The sequence below is a fragment of the Nicotiana attenuata genome, chromosome 12, assembly GCF_001879085.1.
Source record: "Nicotiana attenuata strain UT chromosome 12, NIATTr2, whole genome shotgun sequence".
Taxonomy (NCBI): Eukaryota; Viridiplantae; Streptophyta; class Magnoliopsida; order Solanales; family Solanaceae; genus Nicotiana; species Nicotiana attenuata.
The window spans coordinates 28,227,727-28,242,418 of record NC_032000.1 but is presented as its reverse complement, the minus strand read 5'-3'; the positions used below and the strand labels follow the sequence as shown (position 1 = coordinate 28,242,418).

At 36.0% G+C, this 14,692-nt stretch overlaps 2 protein-coding genes across 6 annotated transcripts in view; both read left to right on the top strand.

The window, feature by feature from the left end:
• Window positions 458-6,078, top strand: LOC109235492. Of its 2 annotated transcripts, XM_019401627.1 has the most exons (6): window positions 458-777; window positions 1,282-1,362; window positions 2,456-2,519; window positions 2,924-3,325; window positions 4,179-4,513; window positions 5,269-6,078. In XM_019401627.1, the coding sequence occupies exons 1-6, from the start codon at window positions 697-699 to the stop codon at window positions 5,482-5,484; spliced, it is 1,179 nt and encodes a 392-aa protein (XP_019257172.1). In that variant the 5' UTR covers window positions 458-696; the 3' UTR covers window positions 5,485-6,078. The 2 variants fall into 2 exon arrangements, with proteins under 2 accessions (XP_019257172.1, XP_019257173.1); XM_019401628.1 differs by lacking the exon at window positions 1,282-1,362 and having other exon boundaries at window positions 459-777; window positions 5,269-5,631.
• The window catches only part of LOC109235489 (vacuolar protein sorting-associated protein 18 homolog), a 56,072-nt gene continuing 51,298 nt past the window's right edge, over window positions 9,919-14,692 (top strand). The window contains exons 1-3 of one of the 4 annotated variants that reach the window (XM_019401623.1): window positions 9,919-10,008; window positions 10,126-10,275; window positions 12,908-13,071. In XM_019401623.1, coding sequence (XP_019257168.1) covers window positions 12,909-13,071 — 163 coding nt within the window. In that variant the 5' untranslated portion in view covers window positions 9,919-10,008; window positions 10,126-10,275; window position 12,908. Of the gene's footprint in view, window positions 10,009-10,125; window positions 10,276-10,508; window positions 10,812-11,898; window positions 12,138-12,907; window positions 13,072-14,692 lie in introns of those variants that run through there. The other 3 variants (XM_019401621.1, XM_019401624.1, XM_019401622.1) reach the window with 3 other exon arrangements.

Sequence of the window (14,692 nt, the reverse complement as noted above, 5' to 3'; positions counted from 1 at the left end):
CTATAAACCACGTGTAAATTCAACTGTACCGTTTTACGGGTAAACAATACTACGACAGTGGTGTAGAAATGCATATATTATACACTTGAAATATAAATTAGAAAGCAAGACGGCATTTAAACTTAATGACAAGAGGAGGTTGATAAAAAAAACCTCTTAGTTTCGAGGGGTAAATATGAGGCAGTTCACTCATGATAAAGAGTATATTTGGGATTAAAGTTAAAAGGACTAAAGGAGGGAAAATTTATTCTATTTCTAATAGTTGATGGGCAAATCTGATATAATTAAATAATGATAAGGACATATTTGAGATCAAATTCAGAGTTTGCTCTATTTCCTATGGTTGAGATACAATTTTTGCCTTTTTTCCATTTTGAAATCAAAATATTCGGATATTTGTCACGTACATAAACACAAGTAAAGAGGCCACATAAAAAGGGTAAGCTTTTTCTGTACTTTCAACCCCACAGGGCCACACGGTGAGAAAAGAATACACACACGGTGAGGACTAAAGTAGCGTTTTTCTTGCTAAAACCCCGTTCCTAAGTATCTCTCAACTCTAGACTTTTTCTTTCTTCACTCCTCTCTAATATTCCTCAACTGGGTTTAAAATCAAGTGGGTTTGCGTTAACCCGGCAAATCCTTCATTGATTTTCGGTAGACTTAAGTGCCTCTGTTACTTGTGAAGACTAAACAATGGCAGTTAAAATTGGTTATTCGTTTTCCTCTGTTTTCACTTCTCCTTCTTCCCCTTTTCAATCCATGAAGACTCGAGCGGTATGTACTTTTTTCGTCTTTTGTTCCTCTTTTTTTCCCTTTTTGATTATTGAAATGCTTTTGGGTCTTTTTATTAATGTTATTGCTTTCCAGTTGCTTCAGTGGAATGCCTACGTTTTGATATTGATTAAATTCCTCGTTCGATTAAAGAATGTTCTTGATATTTGCTTATTGGCTGTATCAAGTGCTTTGGGAGTTGTTGAGGTGTGTGCAAGTCTGAACCGAACACCATCAAAAGAAAAAGAAAAAAGAATGTTCAGAAAACTTGTTGTTACATAGAAATTTTGTACTTCCCAGTAGTTGTTAATGGCTGTTTAAAGAGTGGGTGGAGTGGGATTTCAAATGTGTTGCACTCTGAAATTATTAAAACACACTTGAACTTTTGCTTGTTATTTTCCCTTTCTTTTTGTTCTACCTGATATTTTTTCGTGTGACACATGGTGTTTTGAATCCTTTTATTCAGGATAGTGGAACATCAATGTTTTGGTTTTAATTCTTTTTTAGGTGATTCAAGCACATGAAACTTCTAATGGAGGTCCTAGCAGACATGAATACAAGAATCGTGGTTATTTTGAGTTAAATCCTGTAAATACTAAATTCTATTTGGCGTCATGTACATCTTTGAACTACACAACGGACTCTTCATTGTCCTTTTTGCGACATATTAAAAAATGAGGCTTAAGCATAGTAATCGGAATCTGAAAGAAAAATTTATACCGTCGGTGTAGGAGCGATACTCTGGAAAATCCATCATTTCTTTTGGATTTTTTCGATACCTTGATATTGTAACTGTTGTCGGGATCATGCTTTAATTTTTTTGTACTTTTGCAGTACCTTTTTGGTGCTAAACATTATAAAATTACCTTACTTTATAAAAAATTAGGAATATGAGACCAAAATGATTTATTGATAAAATGAGTTAAGGGAATGGTTGGGCTGAGTTATTGCAATATGCTATAAAATTACAATGATGTAGTTAAGTTCCAATTCAGGTAAAACACTTAAACTCATACATTATTTTCCAATATAGGTTTGACTAATAGCATGTCGTACTCTTCTTTTTTAAAATGAGCATGGTGTCTAGGCCAGCTTGCACGCACCTCGTCAACTCGACTATGTACCTGTTGTCTCCCACTAGCATATGTACCGGTTAACCCTGCCGACTAAGGCTTACTCTGGAAGAGTTTGAATCTTATGAGAAATTTAAAGAGAGAAAGATTCTCTTGAATTGTTGGGTAGTTTAAGAATTTAGTAAAGATTTTGCAATCATAAGTGCCTTAAAAGTAAAAGAGGAAAGGCTGGAATAAGGTCCCGTACATATGGAATAGTCTCTTATTCCTTCTTGGATAAAGAATGGAATTGTTCATAAGTGGTCTCCTTGTGACCTGAAACTCACTGGTTTGAATATGATAGACATGGTTATTTTGGCATGCAACTGTAGTTTATACCCCGAGTCTTATGCATACCCATATTAGTTATTACTGGGAGCAGTGTGCTGAATTATTCTCAGTCAAATGATGAGATGGTTCTCCTTTTCCTTTGGGTTATCCTTGAAGCAATCTATTGGATAAGCATACAAGTTATAAAGTATTTTCTTTATTTTTTCTCTAGTACCATTGTGCGGTGATATAAGCAATCTTTTGTAGAATGCTAGTTTGATCCATGCTTTACCATCCAGGTGAGTGCAAGACCAAGAGTGTTCATGTGGAGATTTGTTCCGGAACGTCTAAGAAATGATAAAGGTAGTTAGTCTAATTGGAAAGTTTGTTTTAAGATTAAAATTCTTGCTTATGATGCAATTGAGCAGTGATTTCCTCTATTATCTGAATACAGTTTTAAGTTGCATTTCCTTTATCCAAACAAAAAAAGTTTGAGTTGCATTTCCTCCCTTGAATCTCTTATTCTCTTTGTAAGATGGAGTAACAGTAGGTAAAGCAATGGTGCAGATGTTAGTATTTGGTTCACTTCTTCTGGAAGTAAAATTGTTATTCGGTGCTTTGAAACACTTCTTGTCGCCTCTCAACTAATAGCAAGTTCCTCAAAGGGAGTGTTAAAGTTCTGCAGAATGACTTGCCATAACTTTGTTATCTTCCATTTTTCTTTTCTTTTTACCCCCATTGCTTTGGCTGTCTTCTGCCTTTGCAAGTTGTTAGGTCACACCACTTTGTGCCTGAAAAGCTAAAGGTGCTGAGAAGTTCTAGTAGGAGACAGTTCAGTTTCTTTGCCGCTGCAGAAGACCAGTTAGCCGACAGTGAGCTTGAGGAAGATAATTCCGAGCAAGAAAGTGAACATCCTGGTGATGAATTTGTTGCCTCTGTCAGTAGTTCAAATGTCCAAATGGAAGGTGCTGGTGGTAAGCCTGGCGTACTATCATTCTACAATCGTCCTTACAGAAGGGAGGAGGAAATCCTTGTGCCTGCTGCTGAAAAGAACCAGAACGTTCTACTGTGGTTTGTTGGTCCAGCTGTTCTTGTAGCCTCTTTCATCTTTCCCTCGCTTTACTTGCGCAGGTTATTATCAACTATATTTGAGGACTCTTTGTTAACAGGTATGCGAAACTTATGCTATAACATGTTTCTGGCATAGTTATATCTGTTTCATTTAGTTTATCCTGCTTAAACCCTCCAAAAAGGCCTTAAGAATAAATAAATAAATAAATAAAGTATCATGATCCTTCTGATTGCAGCATCATATTTTTATTGGCAGTAGAATAACAAATGAAATAAACACTCATCCAAAATATGTTTGCAGGTTAATCTCATTCTTATTGTCCTTTAAGTTGAAGCAACAACAACAATATACCCAGTGTAGTCCCACAAGTGGGGTTTGGGGAGGGTAGTGAAGTGAGTACGCAGCCTTTATGCAGGTAGAGAGGTTGTTTCCAATTGTCCTTTAAGTTGAAGCTTACATAGCATTTGACAAACGGAAATCTTCTGAAGCTTGTATAAGCAATCTTCATAATTATTTCTATCAAGCATAAATTGTCTGGTATTCCAGGAGCTTGTTCTCGCTTCATTTTTCTTATTCTTTCCTTCTCCAAACAAAAATACTCTGTCCGACCACAAGTACATGGCCGTTGTTAACCATCAGGTCCTTAGAACTTCTGCAAAATATTGAATATTGATGTATGGATTCTGGAGAAGTGCCTGCAACTTAAAGAAACTAGCCATATCTGCACTAAATTTTGCGTCGTGGAGGATCGTGTGTTAATACTAGTAGGATATCTTGTGTCCACCAAACACAATATGTGTCAAAATCAGGTGTTTGTTGTGTGAATGAAATATCAATCATCTTTGCCTTCTTGTTATTTAATCATTCATGCTACAGTTTCCTCTTTTAAGTTTATTACATGTATCATGTCATTGCACTTTCGCTAAATAAACTGTGCTCTCGACCTGCAGATTTCCTCATCTTGTTCTTCACAGAGGCTCTGTTTTACTGTGGAGTAGCAGTGTTTCTTCTCCTAATAGATCGTCTAAGGAGACCGCTTGAGCTAGTATCTTCTGACAGGAAAATTATCCCACCACTCGGATATAGAATATCTTCAATTGCTGTACTGGCACTTAGTCTAATTATTCCAATGGTGACCATGGGGTTTGTTTGGCCATGGACTGGTCCTGCTGCTTCTGCTACTCTCGCCCCCTACCTTGTTGGTATAGTTGTTCAATTTGCTTTTGAGCAGTATGCAAGATATATTGACTCACCTTCATGGTCTGTTATCCCCATTATCTTTCAGGTAAGGACTAAATCGAATTGGTAATTTCACTGGAATGTTTATAGAGAGAGAAAACGTTGAGCACTGACCACTGTGATTTTTGTTGTATTGTAGCCCCATTAGCTGCAACTCTGAAATGTCATCAGGAATAGGGCCGCCCTCCCCCAAAACCCTCCATTGTGTTTCATTGAATTTTCTTGCAGTTCTTCGAACTTATCCTTTTAGAGTCTCGACGTTTAAACCCTTTCAAATATTCCAAATTACCTATAAAAACTATCTTTTTTACTGCCTTTAGAACACTCCGCTAGATCCGTGGATGACAATTTTCATTTTCAAGCTTAACTATGTTGACTCATTGAACTCTATTCAAACTTTTATTACCCATGTATACTTTCGTTGTTTTAATGGAAAATCCAGTTAAGCCGACTACACCAGTACTAGAAGTTTCAGTTTGCTCCTGAATGTCGTACTTGTACCTTTACCATAATGTCATACTTGTATATTTACTTGGAGGTCACACTTGTATCTTTTCTATTTAGGTTGTTTCTGATAACCATTCTGTTTTGTTCGCGAAATAACTTCACAATATGTCTCTCCAAAAGGATGGATACTTTATCCAATATTCAGTAAGGTGATTGTTTGACATCATATTGCTTCCAAGTCGTCTTGAAAGAATTTTATGCTCACCTTTCTGATTGAATATTCTAACACTTACGAAAGCAAGTTTTATGGTAGTTGATGAGGTTACTTTATCCTTCTTTGGCACAATTTTACAGGTCTACAGGTTGCATCAACTGAATAGGGCAGCGCAACTGGTAACAGCCCTTTCTTTGACAGTAAGAGGAGCAGAGATGACTGCCCAGAACTTGGCAATAAATGGCTCATTGAGCACACTTTTAAATGTCCTTCAATTCCTTGGGGTTATATGTATTTGGTCCCTTTCTAGCTTCATCATGAGATTTTACCCATCTGCTACTATGGCTGAGGGGTAAGACATGGTTCTGCTACAATCTGGTCCGCACTAAATACTCCGGAATAGTCTGCACATGCAAAGTTCTGGTTGCTTGTTTGCAAGTGCCACATGTCTTTTGTGGTTGCTGTGGCCTGTTGTTGTAGACTTGATCTTTGTTGAATCTGAAAGAACATGACTACCGAAGCCTTAATCGCTCTCCAACAAGAAAATTCTTTGCAAATGAAGGACTGCAAGGTATAGGGCTGCTGATCATCCTGTCACCTTTTTTATGTATTTGGTTCAATAGGCTGTGTATTTTGACATTACCAGGTGGAATACTCGACTCACCAAGGAATTTTACGTTGGTGGATATTTTATGAAATTAGAGCGCAAGTAGGTATCCATGTTAGTGTAAAGACGGACCAAATGTGAAGTTGATTTGTTTTCATTTATTTGTGTTTTCTTTACCAGGAATCTTCACAAATACTATGCTTTCTTGTATTCCACACCCCTAGGCCTTCAATAATTCAAAGTGGATAAGTGGAGCATCCCCTGATTATATATCATATTAAGTACTAGTCAAGTGTAACAGAAGTATTTGTTTAGCATATACTACCAGTACTTGCTTCGGTTATAGTATGTTTTTCTGGTTGTTATTGTTGTTTCTCTTTCCGTGGTTCCTTGTCATAAATGTTGTGATTTTGCTTTTATTGAGTCGATGGTCTACCAAAAACATCTTCTCTATCTTAACAACGTAGGTAGGATTAAGGTCTACGTACATACTACCCTTCCTAGACCATATTTGTGGGAATAAACTCGGATGTTGTTATTGTATACTATCGATACTACAATATGTTGACGTGGTGAAGAAATAAAGGAAGACAAAATAACAATTTATTTTGTGATGACCCCTCAACTTTTGGTGTCGGTCATGAAAAAATCTCGAAAATAAACACTTCCTCTACTAGGTGGGTTCTAATATCAAAATATGATGGAAAGCTTGTTCTTGTTTGGTTCACAATTCGAAATTATTTATGATAATTCAAAAAATAATTAGAGATAATTTCACAAACCTCCCTTGAGGTTTTGCCTTGTGACACATACTTCCTCTATGGCATCAAATATTACACAAGCCTCCACTTAATGATGTTAAGTGTTACAAAATCATTTTGTAGCTTACATATATGGACGTGTTTGCCCTTTATATGTATTCATTATTTCATATATATTACAAGTTTTAATGTACTTCGCAATGTTTACGTTTAAATTAAATAATATAAATTTTAATTATAGTCTTTCATATTAAATATTTAAAATTATTTATTTTGGTAAATATTGTTAACTGTAAGTGAATTTTTATATGTTTTTATTGATAATTTGATATTCAAAAATACTTCTTGTAAAGGTTGGTCATACACAAATTGTTGCTTTAATATCGACAGAACCGCTTCTCAATTGGAGTTTGGCCAAACAACAATTGTTACTCTTACACTTTTTTTAAAAACTAGTCTCTTTGTGCGTTGCACGTGTATAGAGCTGTCGGGCCGGGATAGCCCAACTTGGTCCACATGGGCTTTAGCATATGACGGACTGGGCTGGGCTGGGCTGGCCCATCATTTTGATGGGCCTTATAATGGTCAAAACCACCCTAGTTCTATGTGAGTCGCGGACCCCCACAGGGCGGCCATCATCTTTTAAAATATAATTTTATATTTTTCTTTAAGTTCTAACCTAAAAAAGATAAATATTTAAAAGTTAAAATATATCTTATTGGAAAAGTTTCGCAAAACTTAATAACTTATTATATTGTTCCAATATATCACAATAAACACTAAAAATGTAAAAGACAAAACTCAAAACAAACTATTCAAGAGAACGTCCATGACGTTTATGGGATATCCAACACTATATTTCATTCACTAAAAGTCAAAACTCAAAATAAATTATTCAAATAGAATGTCAATGACGCTTATGGGATATACAACACATCTTCATCAAATACATTTGAATCCGCTTGTGACAAGGTTGTCTTAACATCTTCACTTTCATCTACATCTACAGTTCATATTGTCACGCCCCGACCTTGGGGAGCGCGACCGGCGCTCAACAGAGTTACCCCGGTCGAACAAGCATGCACAACCTTGTCTACCCAACTAACCCATTAATAAAGAGAAGAATACATTTCATTAATTGGACAGTAAGAGGTCATGTGAATAACACCAATTCATTTCCATTCGTTACATCATTAACCTCTTCGACTTGAGAAGATTTCTTGCGCAATTTCTTGAAGTCTTATAAAAGAAAGTCTCCAAAATAGTACGCTATACATTCGTAGTTAAAGTGGAACAGATGATACGATTACAATAAGCTTAGTTCAACCTTCCCAAAACAAGATATAACCCACACTATGTCTAAACAGAAACAAAAAAGTGTTAAGACAGTGCCGGCAACAAGGCCCCGGCTATACCTCAAAATGCTATGTATAAAGGACAAGAGATACAGGCCCCCGAATGAAGTGGAGCTCACCAAGTTAGCTGAGTAGAGGGTGTGCTGCTATCACTGATCAATATCACCTGCTATGGAATCACCTGCATCCATTAAAGATGCAGCGCCCCCTGCAAAAGGGACGTTAGTACATGTGGAATAGTACTAGTATGTAAAACATAAACACCTTATCAATAGAACAAATAATAGTAAACGGAGAAAGAAACACGAAATCATTAAGAGACTCGGACAATTTCAAGGTGTCGAATTAGGGGGAAAAGTAATTTCAAGCAAGTTTCAATCTTTGTAAGTTGTGAGATCTTTAGCACCTATACATCACCGTATTTTTAGTACGGAGTCCGATCTCAATCAGATCGGCTAAGCCGTCTTACCAAGGTACATCCACTCACAATATCATCATGTGCGCGACATGGCGTCCGATCTCCGCCCGATCGGCTAAGCCGTCTCATCACAATATCGTGTGGGTCGACATCACATTACATCTCGCTCGCAATAATCTCATCCCATTTAAGGGGAATCATTTCAACACATCAATCTCTTCCCATATAAGGGGAAATAACCTCATCACATTATCACGGGGATTTACCCCTCAATCACTCATACACCGCCACGTGTAGTTTTGGGGTTAGGTTATTTCGACCTACCCTTCCTCGGTGGCTAAAAGATACTCCCAAAGCATTTATTATTAAAAGGATTTACCATCATTTCATATTCTTTTACATATCAGTCATTTCATTGGCACTATTGGCCATAACGCAATATCATTCTTGGCACGTTGGCCGTACTTTATATTTCATACTCCCTTCTTTAACTTTCAAATGTCATCACGGGTCATCAACAATAAGGCTTTTTAAATTAAGACTTTAAATACACATGTGAGCAAATAAGAGTCTTAGGCACATAGGGATTTTTTTACACAATTTGGCATAATAACTTATTTGCGCTTGACTTGAAGTCACAATATTTTAATACATATTCATACTTTGAACATGCTCCCGAAGAATTTCGGAACACATTTTGAACATATTCATATATACATCTTTCGACACCAAGCTTATTCGGAATAGTCAATTTATAATGAGAACTCGGGACTAAAATTAGTTCAAGTTTTTGATTTAATCCGCGGCAGATTTGAGGTCCGCGGATCAGTTTTACGACAGCAGAATGGACCGCAGAAATGCCCTACACCGCCAAAGATTTTCTTCAACTCCCCAACGCACTGTTTAACCCAAAAAGTCAGTATCGCGGCGAGCTTGCATCAACACATAAGTCTACCTCAGCACCACGAAACTCTAAGTTTTTTGGTAAAATTTTTACGGGGCCTTACACATATACAATATTAATTAGTTAAATATTAAGAATAATTAAATTTTAAAAACTAATATTATTCAAATTCACATAAAAAAAATATTACTAGTTTGAGTTTGAAAAAAGCCGTGCAGCCAATTTTGAGTAGTAACAAGTGTTTGGATATTTTATTGATGGATGCAACTTCTATACTTTGTTAGAACATGCCCACCAATGATAAATGATGATTTCGATGCTACAGTGGTAATAGGAATACTAAGTACATCACGCGCCATCACTGAAAAATCAGGATATCTTCTAGAATGGTCCTTCTAATACATGACAACATCCATCTCTTGAAACTACTCAGAATCAAGCTTTGGTTCCTCTAAGTAAAGATTCAATTCTGACTTTCCATCACCGGAGGTAGTATACTTTTTATATTTTATATATTTTAAACAAATATTTTTATTAGACCCACAAGCCAGCCCAGCCCAGTCTCAATCAAGCCTCACGGGTCACGAGCTTACTCGAGTCGGACTTAAAAGCCTCATTTTATTTAAAATAAATAGGGTACTAAGGTTTTCTATAAGGTGTAAAATTTTCATTTTTAAAGGGCTCCAAAAACTCTAGCCCAACCCTGCCAAATAACGAGCTGGGCTGGGCTGGCCCAACAGACCAAGAAAATATTGATGGCTCTACCCCTGTATTCCAGGAGTAGTAAGTTTTCGGCGAATTCCTCTGCTGATATCTTTTCCGGCGAAATTGAGTTGTAAGTTTCTCTACTTGTCTCCTGAATTAATTTCTTGAGAAAAAAAAAAAACACTTTTCTTACTGATCCCTCTCGGGCAAAAAGTATTTACCCTTTTTTAAACAATTGTTATAGTAGAATTCGGAATGCGAAGTAGGCCGCAATGTTTTGTACAGAGGCGATAATTTGTTGACCAAAGTAATTTATGGAATGATCGTGGAACTGGAACCTCAAGGTGACTTGACCAGTTGAAGCAATTTTTGGACTTCCATTTTGCAACGGTTAAATGTGAGTGATTCCAAAGCTAAACGTGCTTATTGTCGACGATTCTTTCCTACTTTGTTTGGCACGATTACTATTTCAGGAGTCAAATATTTTTTTCAATCAAATATTTATAATTGTAAAAGTTGTGATTCCTAATACTTCTTTATTTATCTTGTATATATAAGCTCTTAAGTGAAAAGTCAAATTACGAAATTATTCCTCACTAATCTTTTTTAGAAAACGTTAATCTTTCGCAGATCAGTAAATTACCCCTTCGCTAACAGTCTCCTTGCGGTCCTCGGCTTCATCTTCCTAACAGTTGCACCGATTGCTTCCCTTGTCTTTAAAATCAGAAACCCCATGCCAATTTCCCTCACTTATTGCTCTTCTCTGCTAAAGCAACACGTTTGGCATCTGAATATTTCTTCACCAAATCATCTTCTTCTCATATTTCCCCCCCAAATCTACCTGCTTGTCAGATTTTAAGCTCCACTAATATTCCCTCCATCTATTTCCCTAGCTAAATCCTAGGCGATATCTGTCTCGTACAAACTTGAATTGTAAGTTGGTTTTCAATTTTATACTGATTTTCTTATATGAATACCTCAATCTTTTTCTGAATGTTAGTCTGCAAATTTTTAGACCGAGATATGTTGTTTGAAATGGTAAGAATTTTGAGATGACTAGCATCTAATTCAGTATTAATTTTCATGGCCTTACTTTTCTATGTTTCTCTTTTGCTTTGTTTAATATTGTTATTGCTGCAATTTGTCAATATAACTTGTATGTATGCTTCATAATCCCTTCTTTTATTTATGATTTAAATTTAAATGGTTAGCGTGGGCCGTGGTGTGTTCATGGAGAAGAAAAAGGACTTGGGGTTAAAGTTTCTTAGTGAAGATTTTGGTGGGACAAAAGATGATTCTTGTATTACAGATTTATCCAAGTGCAACAACACTGATTAGTTTCGGATATACTTATTTGTAATTGGTTTATTTGTCGTAAATTTATAGTTGGAAATAGTTCCATTTGCTTTTTTATTCGAGGTTTTAATATGTTAAAACATCCAAGAAAAAAGATTTTGTAGCATAACATGAAATACCCACAAGATGAAATGATATCAATATAAAAAATAATCATATAACATATTGTTTGTCACATACCTTTTGGGTAAGAGCTAGGTTACAGACAAGAGAAGGGGATTGAATAATTCTAAATAAAATAAGATTTTGGTTTGAGTTTCTTATGTTGGTTAGCTGAATTAGCGCTTTATTTGTAACTTATTAGAGATATTATTACTCGTGGGATTTTGAAGCGTTAGTTATTTACAATAATTCATATCTTGAGGGTAATGTTCGCGATTTTCATGTAACCTCTACATTGTGGATTGTGTTTAACTTCTCCTTGTCTTTGGTTTGAGGTGAATGATATTACACACTCTCCAAAAGATTAAAATAAATCTTTTGAAAAATAGTAGTTTTGGTCCCTAAAGTGGTTTTTTTTGGACCTCTTTTGTTTGAAAATGGTTGTATGGTTATTCTGATTAGTGATCCTTGAAAATGCAGAGTGCTGAATTTTCCTGAAAACTCTTGAAACTCTCGAAGGGTCATTAATTTGTCTTTATTTTGGATATGATATACTTTTCAGACTTTCAAGTCTGGTACTGCCTCATGTATTCAGCTACTATACATGGTGAATCCACTCGTTGCTATAGAGAAGCTAATATAGTGGCAAACTTGCTAAAGCTGGATAAATCACAAACACCCCAAGAGTCTATTTTAAGTTTGAACAATTCCCCGGAATGGTAAGACAAGCATACAAAACGATGCGAAAAGCACGCTTTGAAAACTATAGGATATGGACTCAAAAGAATGGATTTGGCTAAGGTCAGTGAACAAATGAGGATTTTATAATTGAAGTAGTCATATGTTTAGTAAACCTTGTTTCTGAACATGAACTGAAAATGGGAAATTCTCATTGCTTTCCGTTAGTGTCATCTTTTGTAACTTTTCTTGAAGATAAGGTTTTATGTCCCTTCCTTGCATCTTTTGCTTATTAATATAGTAGGAGTCATGCCCATCATCATAGTAGATGAAAACCTAGGTGAATGGCTTATTTAAAGAAAAGTCAGTGGTTCACGTGCAACGCACGTGTCGAGAAACTAGTGTAGTTCTAAATATGCCATCCCCACCCCCCAAAAAAAATGCTAATCAATCATTGTCCCAATTTATATAGAGAATTAGATATATTTGCCTCGGGCTCCGTACTCATGCAGTATATTTTTGCTTTCTCTTTGGTATCAGTGGTCATAATGTCTTAATATTTGGTTTCAAGGAAACTAGTTAATTTTTATGTTTTGGTGAGAATTGTAAAAGGAATTTTGATATAGCTTGTTTTAAGCATAACCTGCACCTTTTGACATAAAGCTGTCTATGAAGACTACTAAAGTATGATTGGAATACTCATGCACCTATATTTCCCTCCCCTTAGTTTAAGTTCTTCTACATGTTCCATGAAGTTGTTGATTTATCATCTTGATATTCCTTTTTTCAAATAGCTAAAGTTTAGTGTTGCAATTAGTTTTCATAACTAAAGATCGGAATACTGTGGTCTGACCCAACTTTTATTTGGTTTGCTTCTGTCATTTCCTTACTAGAATGGAAAGAAGACATCAGGTTTTCTCCGTAGATCTTCTTGAAAGATATGCCACAAAAGGCCGTGGAGTCATTACATGCATGGCGACTGGCAATGATGTCATCGTTCTGGGAACTAGCAAAGGCTGGGTAATCAGACATGACTTTGGAGTGGGCGATTCTTATGGTACGGCTTCCAACTTTTTCTTTTTGATTAGGAACAATTTTTCTTGTCGCAACCCATCTTATAGCTAAATATTAAGAAAATTTTCATTTGCTTAAATGCCAGAGTTATTTTAGATAGACCCAATGTTATCAAAAGCGCGCTCACTTAAGCCCTGAAGCAAGGCTCAAAACATGTTGAGCACTTTGCCTCGCTTAGTGGGCTCTTCAGTGTTGTCATCAAGGCTATAATGCATACTTTTCCGAACGTAATCTTGAAGAGGCGACACTAAATAATTGATATTTCACTTTATCGTAAATTTTCTTCAATTTCTTTGTCCATATATTTGGTATTCATGCTTATATATATTAGTCTTGGACTACACATATGTATTTGTAGTTTTTCTCCATTTGCGCCTTTCCAACAGACCTTATAGCTTTTTGCGCTTTTTGCCTTTGATTACACTGCAGACCAGATGTCAAAATATTAAATAATTTTTTGTTAGGTTTGGATTTGCACTAACTTAGACGGTACATGTACTCCATGCAGAGCTGACCTAAAAAAAGAGTAGGCTCTGCTTAAAAGACTCGATTTTGATAGAACTTTGTAACAACGAAACCATGCTTTTACCCTATATCTTGAAGATTTGTGACGTACATATCTGTAATTAGTCTTTCAGTTCCTTTTTGAGCTAAACATTCTCATATCCCTGAAGCTTTTACGTCTTAGCATAATGTTAATTTTTTTCTTTCTTTTTGGGTAAAGGTTTAGCATAGTGTTTCTTATGCTAGACTAGATTGGCTGAAACAGGGTAGCCAGGGATAATCCAGCATTGTAGTTTTATTGAGGTGTTCAAATAGCAGTGATAGTAAAACCCAATGAACTAGTAAAACTGTAAGATATTTTAGATAGACCCAATGTTATCAAAGGCGCGCTCGCTTAAGCCCTGAAGCGAGGCTCAAAACATGCTGAGCACTTGGCCTCGCTTAGTGGGCCCTTCAGTGTTGTCATCAAGGCTCTAAGGCATACTTTTTCGAACGTAATCTTGAAGAGGCGACACTAAATAATTGATATTTCACTTTATCAGAAATTTTCTTCAATTTCTTTGTCCATATATTTGGTATTCATGCTTATAGATATTAGTCTTGGACTACACATATGTATTTGTAGTTTTTCTCCATTTGCGCCTTTCTTCATTAAAGCCCACCTTTTATTTGCCCTTTGCGCTTAAAACCCCAACAGACCTTAGAGTTTTTTGCGCTTTTCACCTTTGATAACACTATAGACCAGATTTCAAAATAATAAATAATTTTTTGTTAGGTTTGGATTTGCACAAACTTAGGCAGTACATGTACTCCATGCAGAGCTGACCTAAAAAAAGAGTAGCTCTGCTTAAAAGACTCGATTTTGATAGAACTTTGTAACAACGAAACCATGCTTTTACCCTGTATCTTGAAGATTTGTGACGTACATATTTTCAGTTCCTTTTTGAGCTAAACATTCTCATATCCCTGAAGCTTTTACGTCTTAGCATAATGTTAATTTTTTTCTTTCTTTTTAGGTAAAGGTTTAGCATAGTGTTTCTTATGCTAGACTAGATTGGCTGAAACAGGGTAGCCAGGGATAATCCAGCATTGTAGTTTTA

Excerpts from the sequence above, each read along its gene's own strand:
- LOC109235492 (XM_019401627.1), top strand. The coding sequence starts at position 697 with ATGGCAGTTAAAATTGGTTATTCGTTTTCCTCTGTTTTCACTTCTCCT. Across the intron at positions 778-1,281 it reads AATCCATGAAGACTCGAGCG|GTGATTCAAGCACATGAAAC; the intron begins GTATGTACTTTT and ends ATTCTTTTTTAG. Across the intron at positions 3,326-4,178 it reads TGAGGACTCTTTGTTAACAG|ATTTCCTCATCTTGTTCTTC; the intron begins GTATGCGAAACT and ends CTCGACCTGCAG.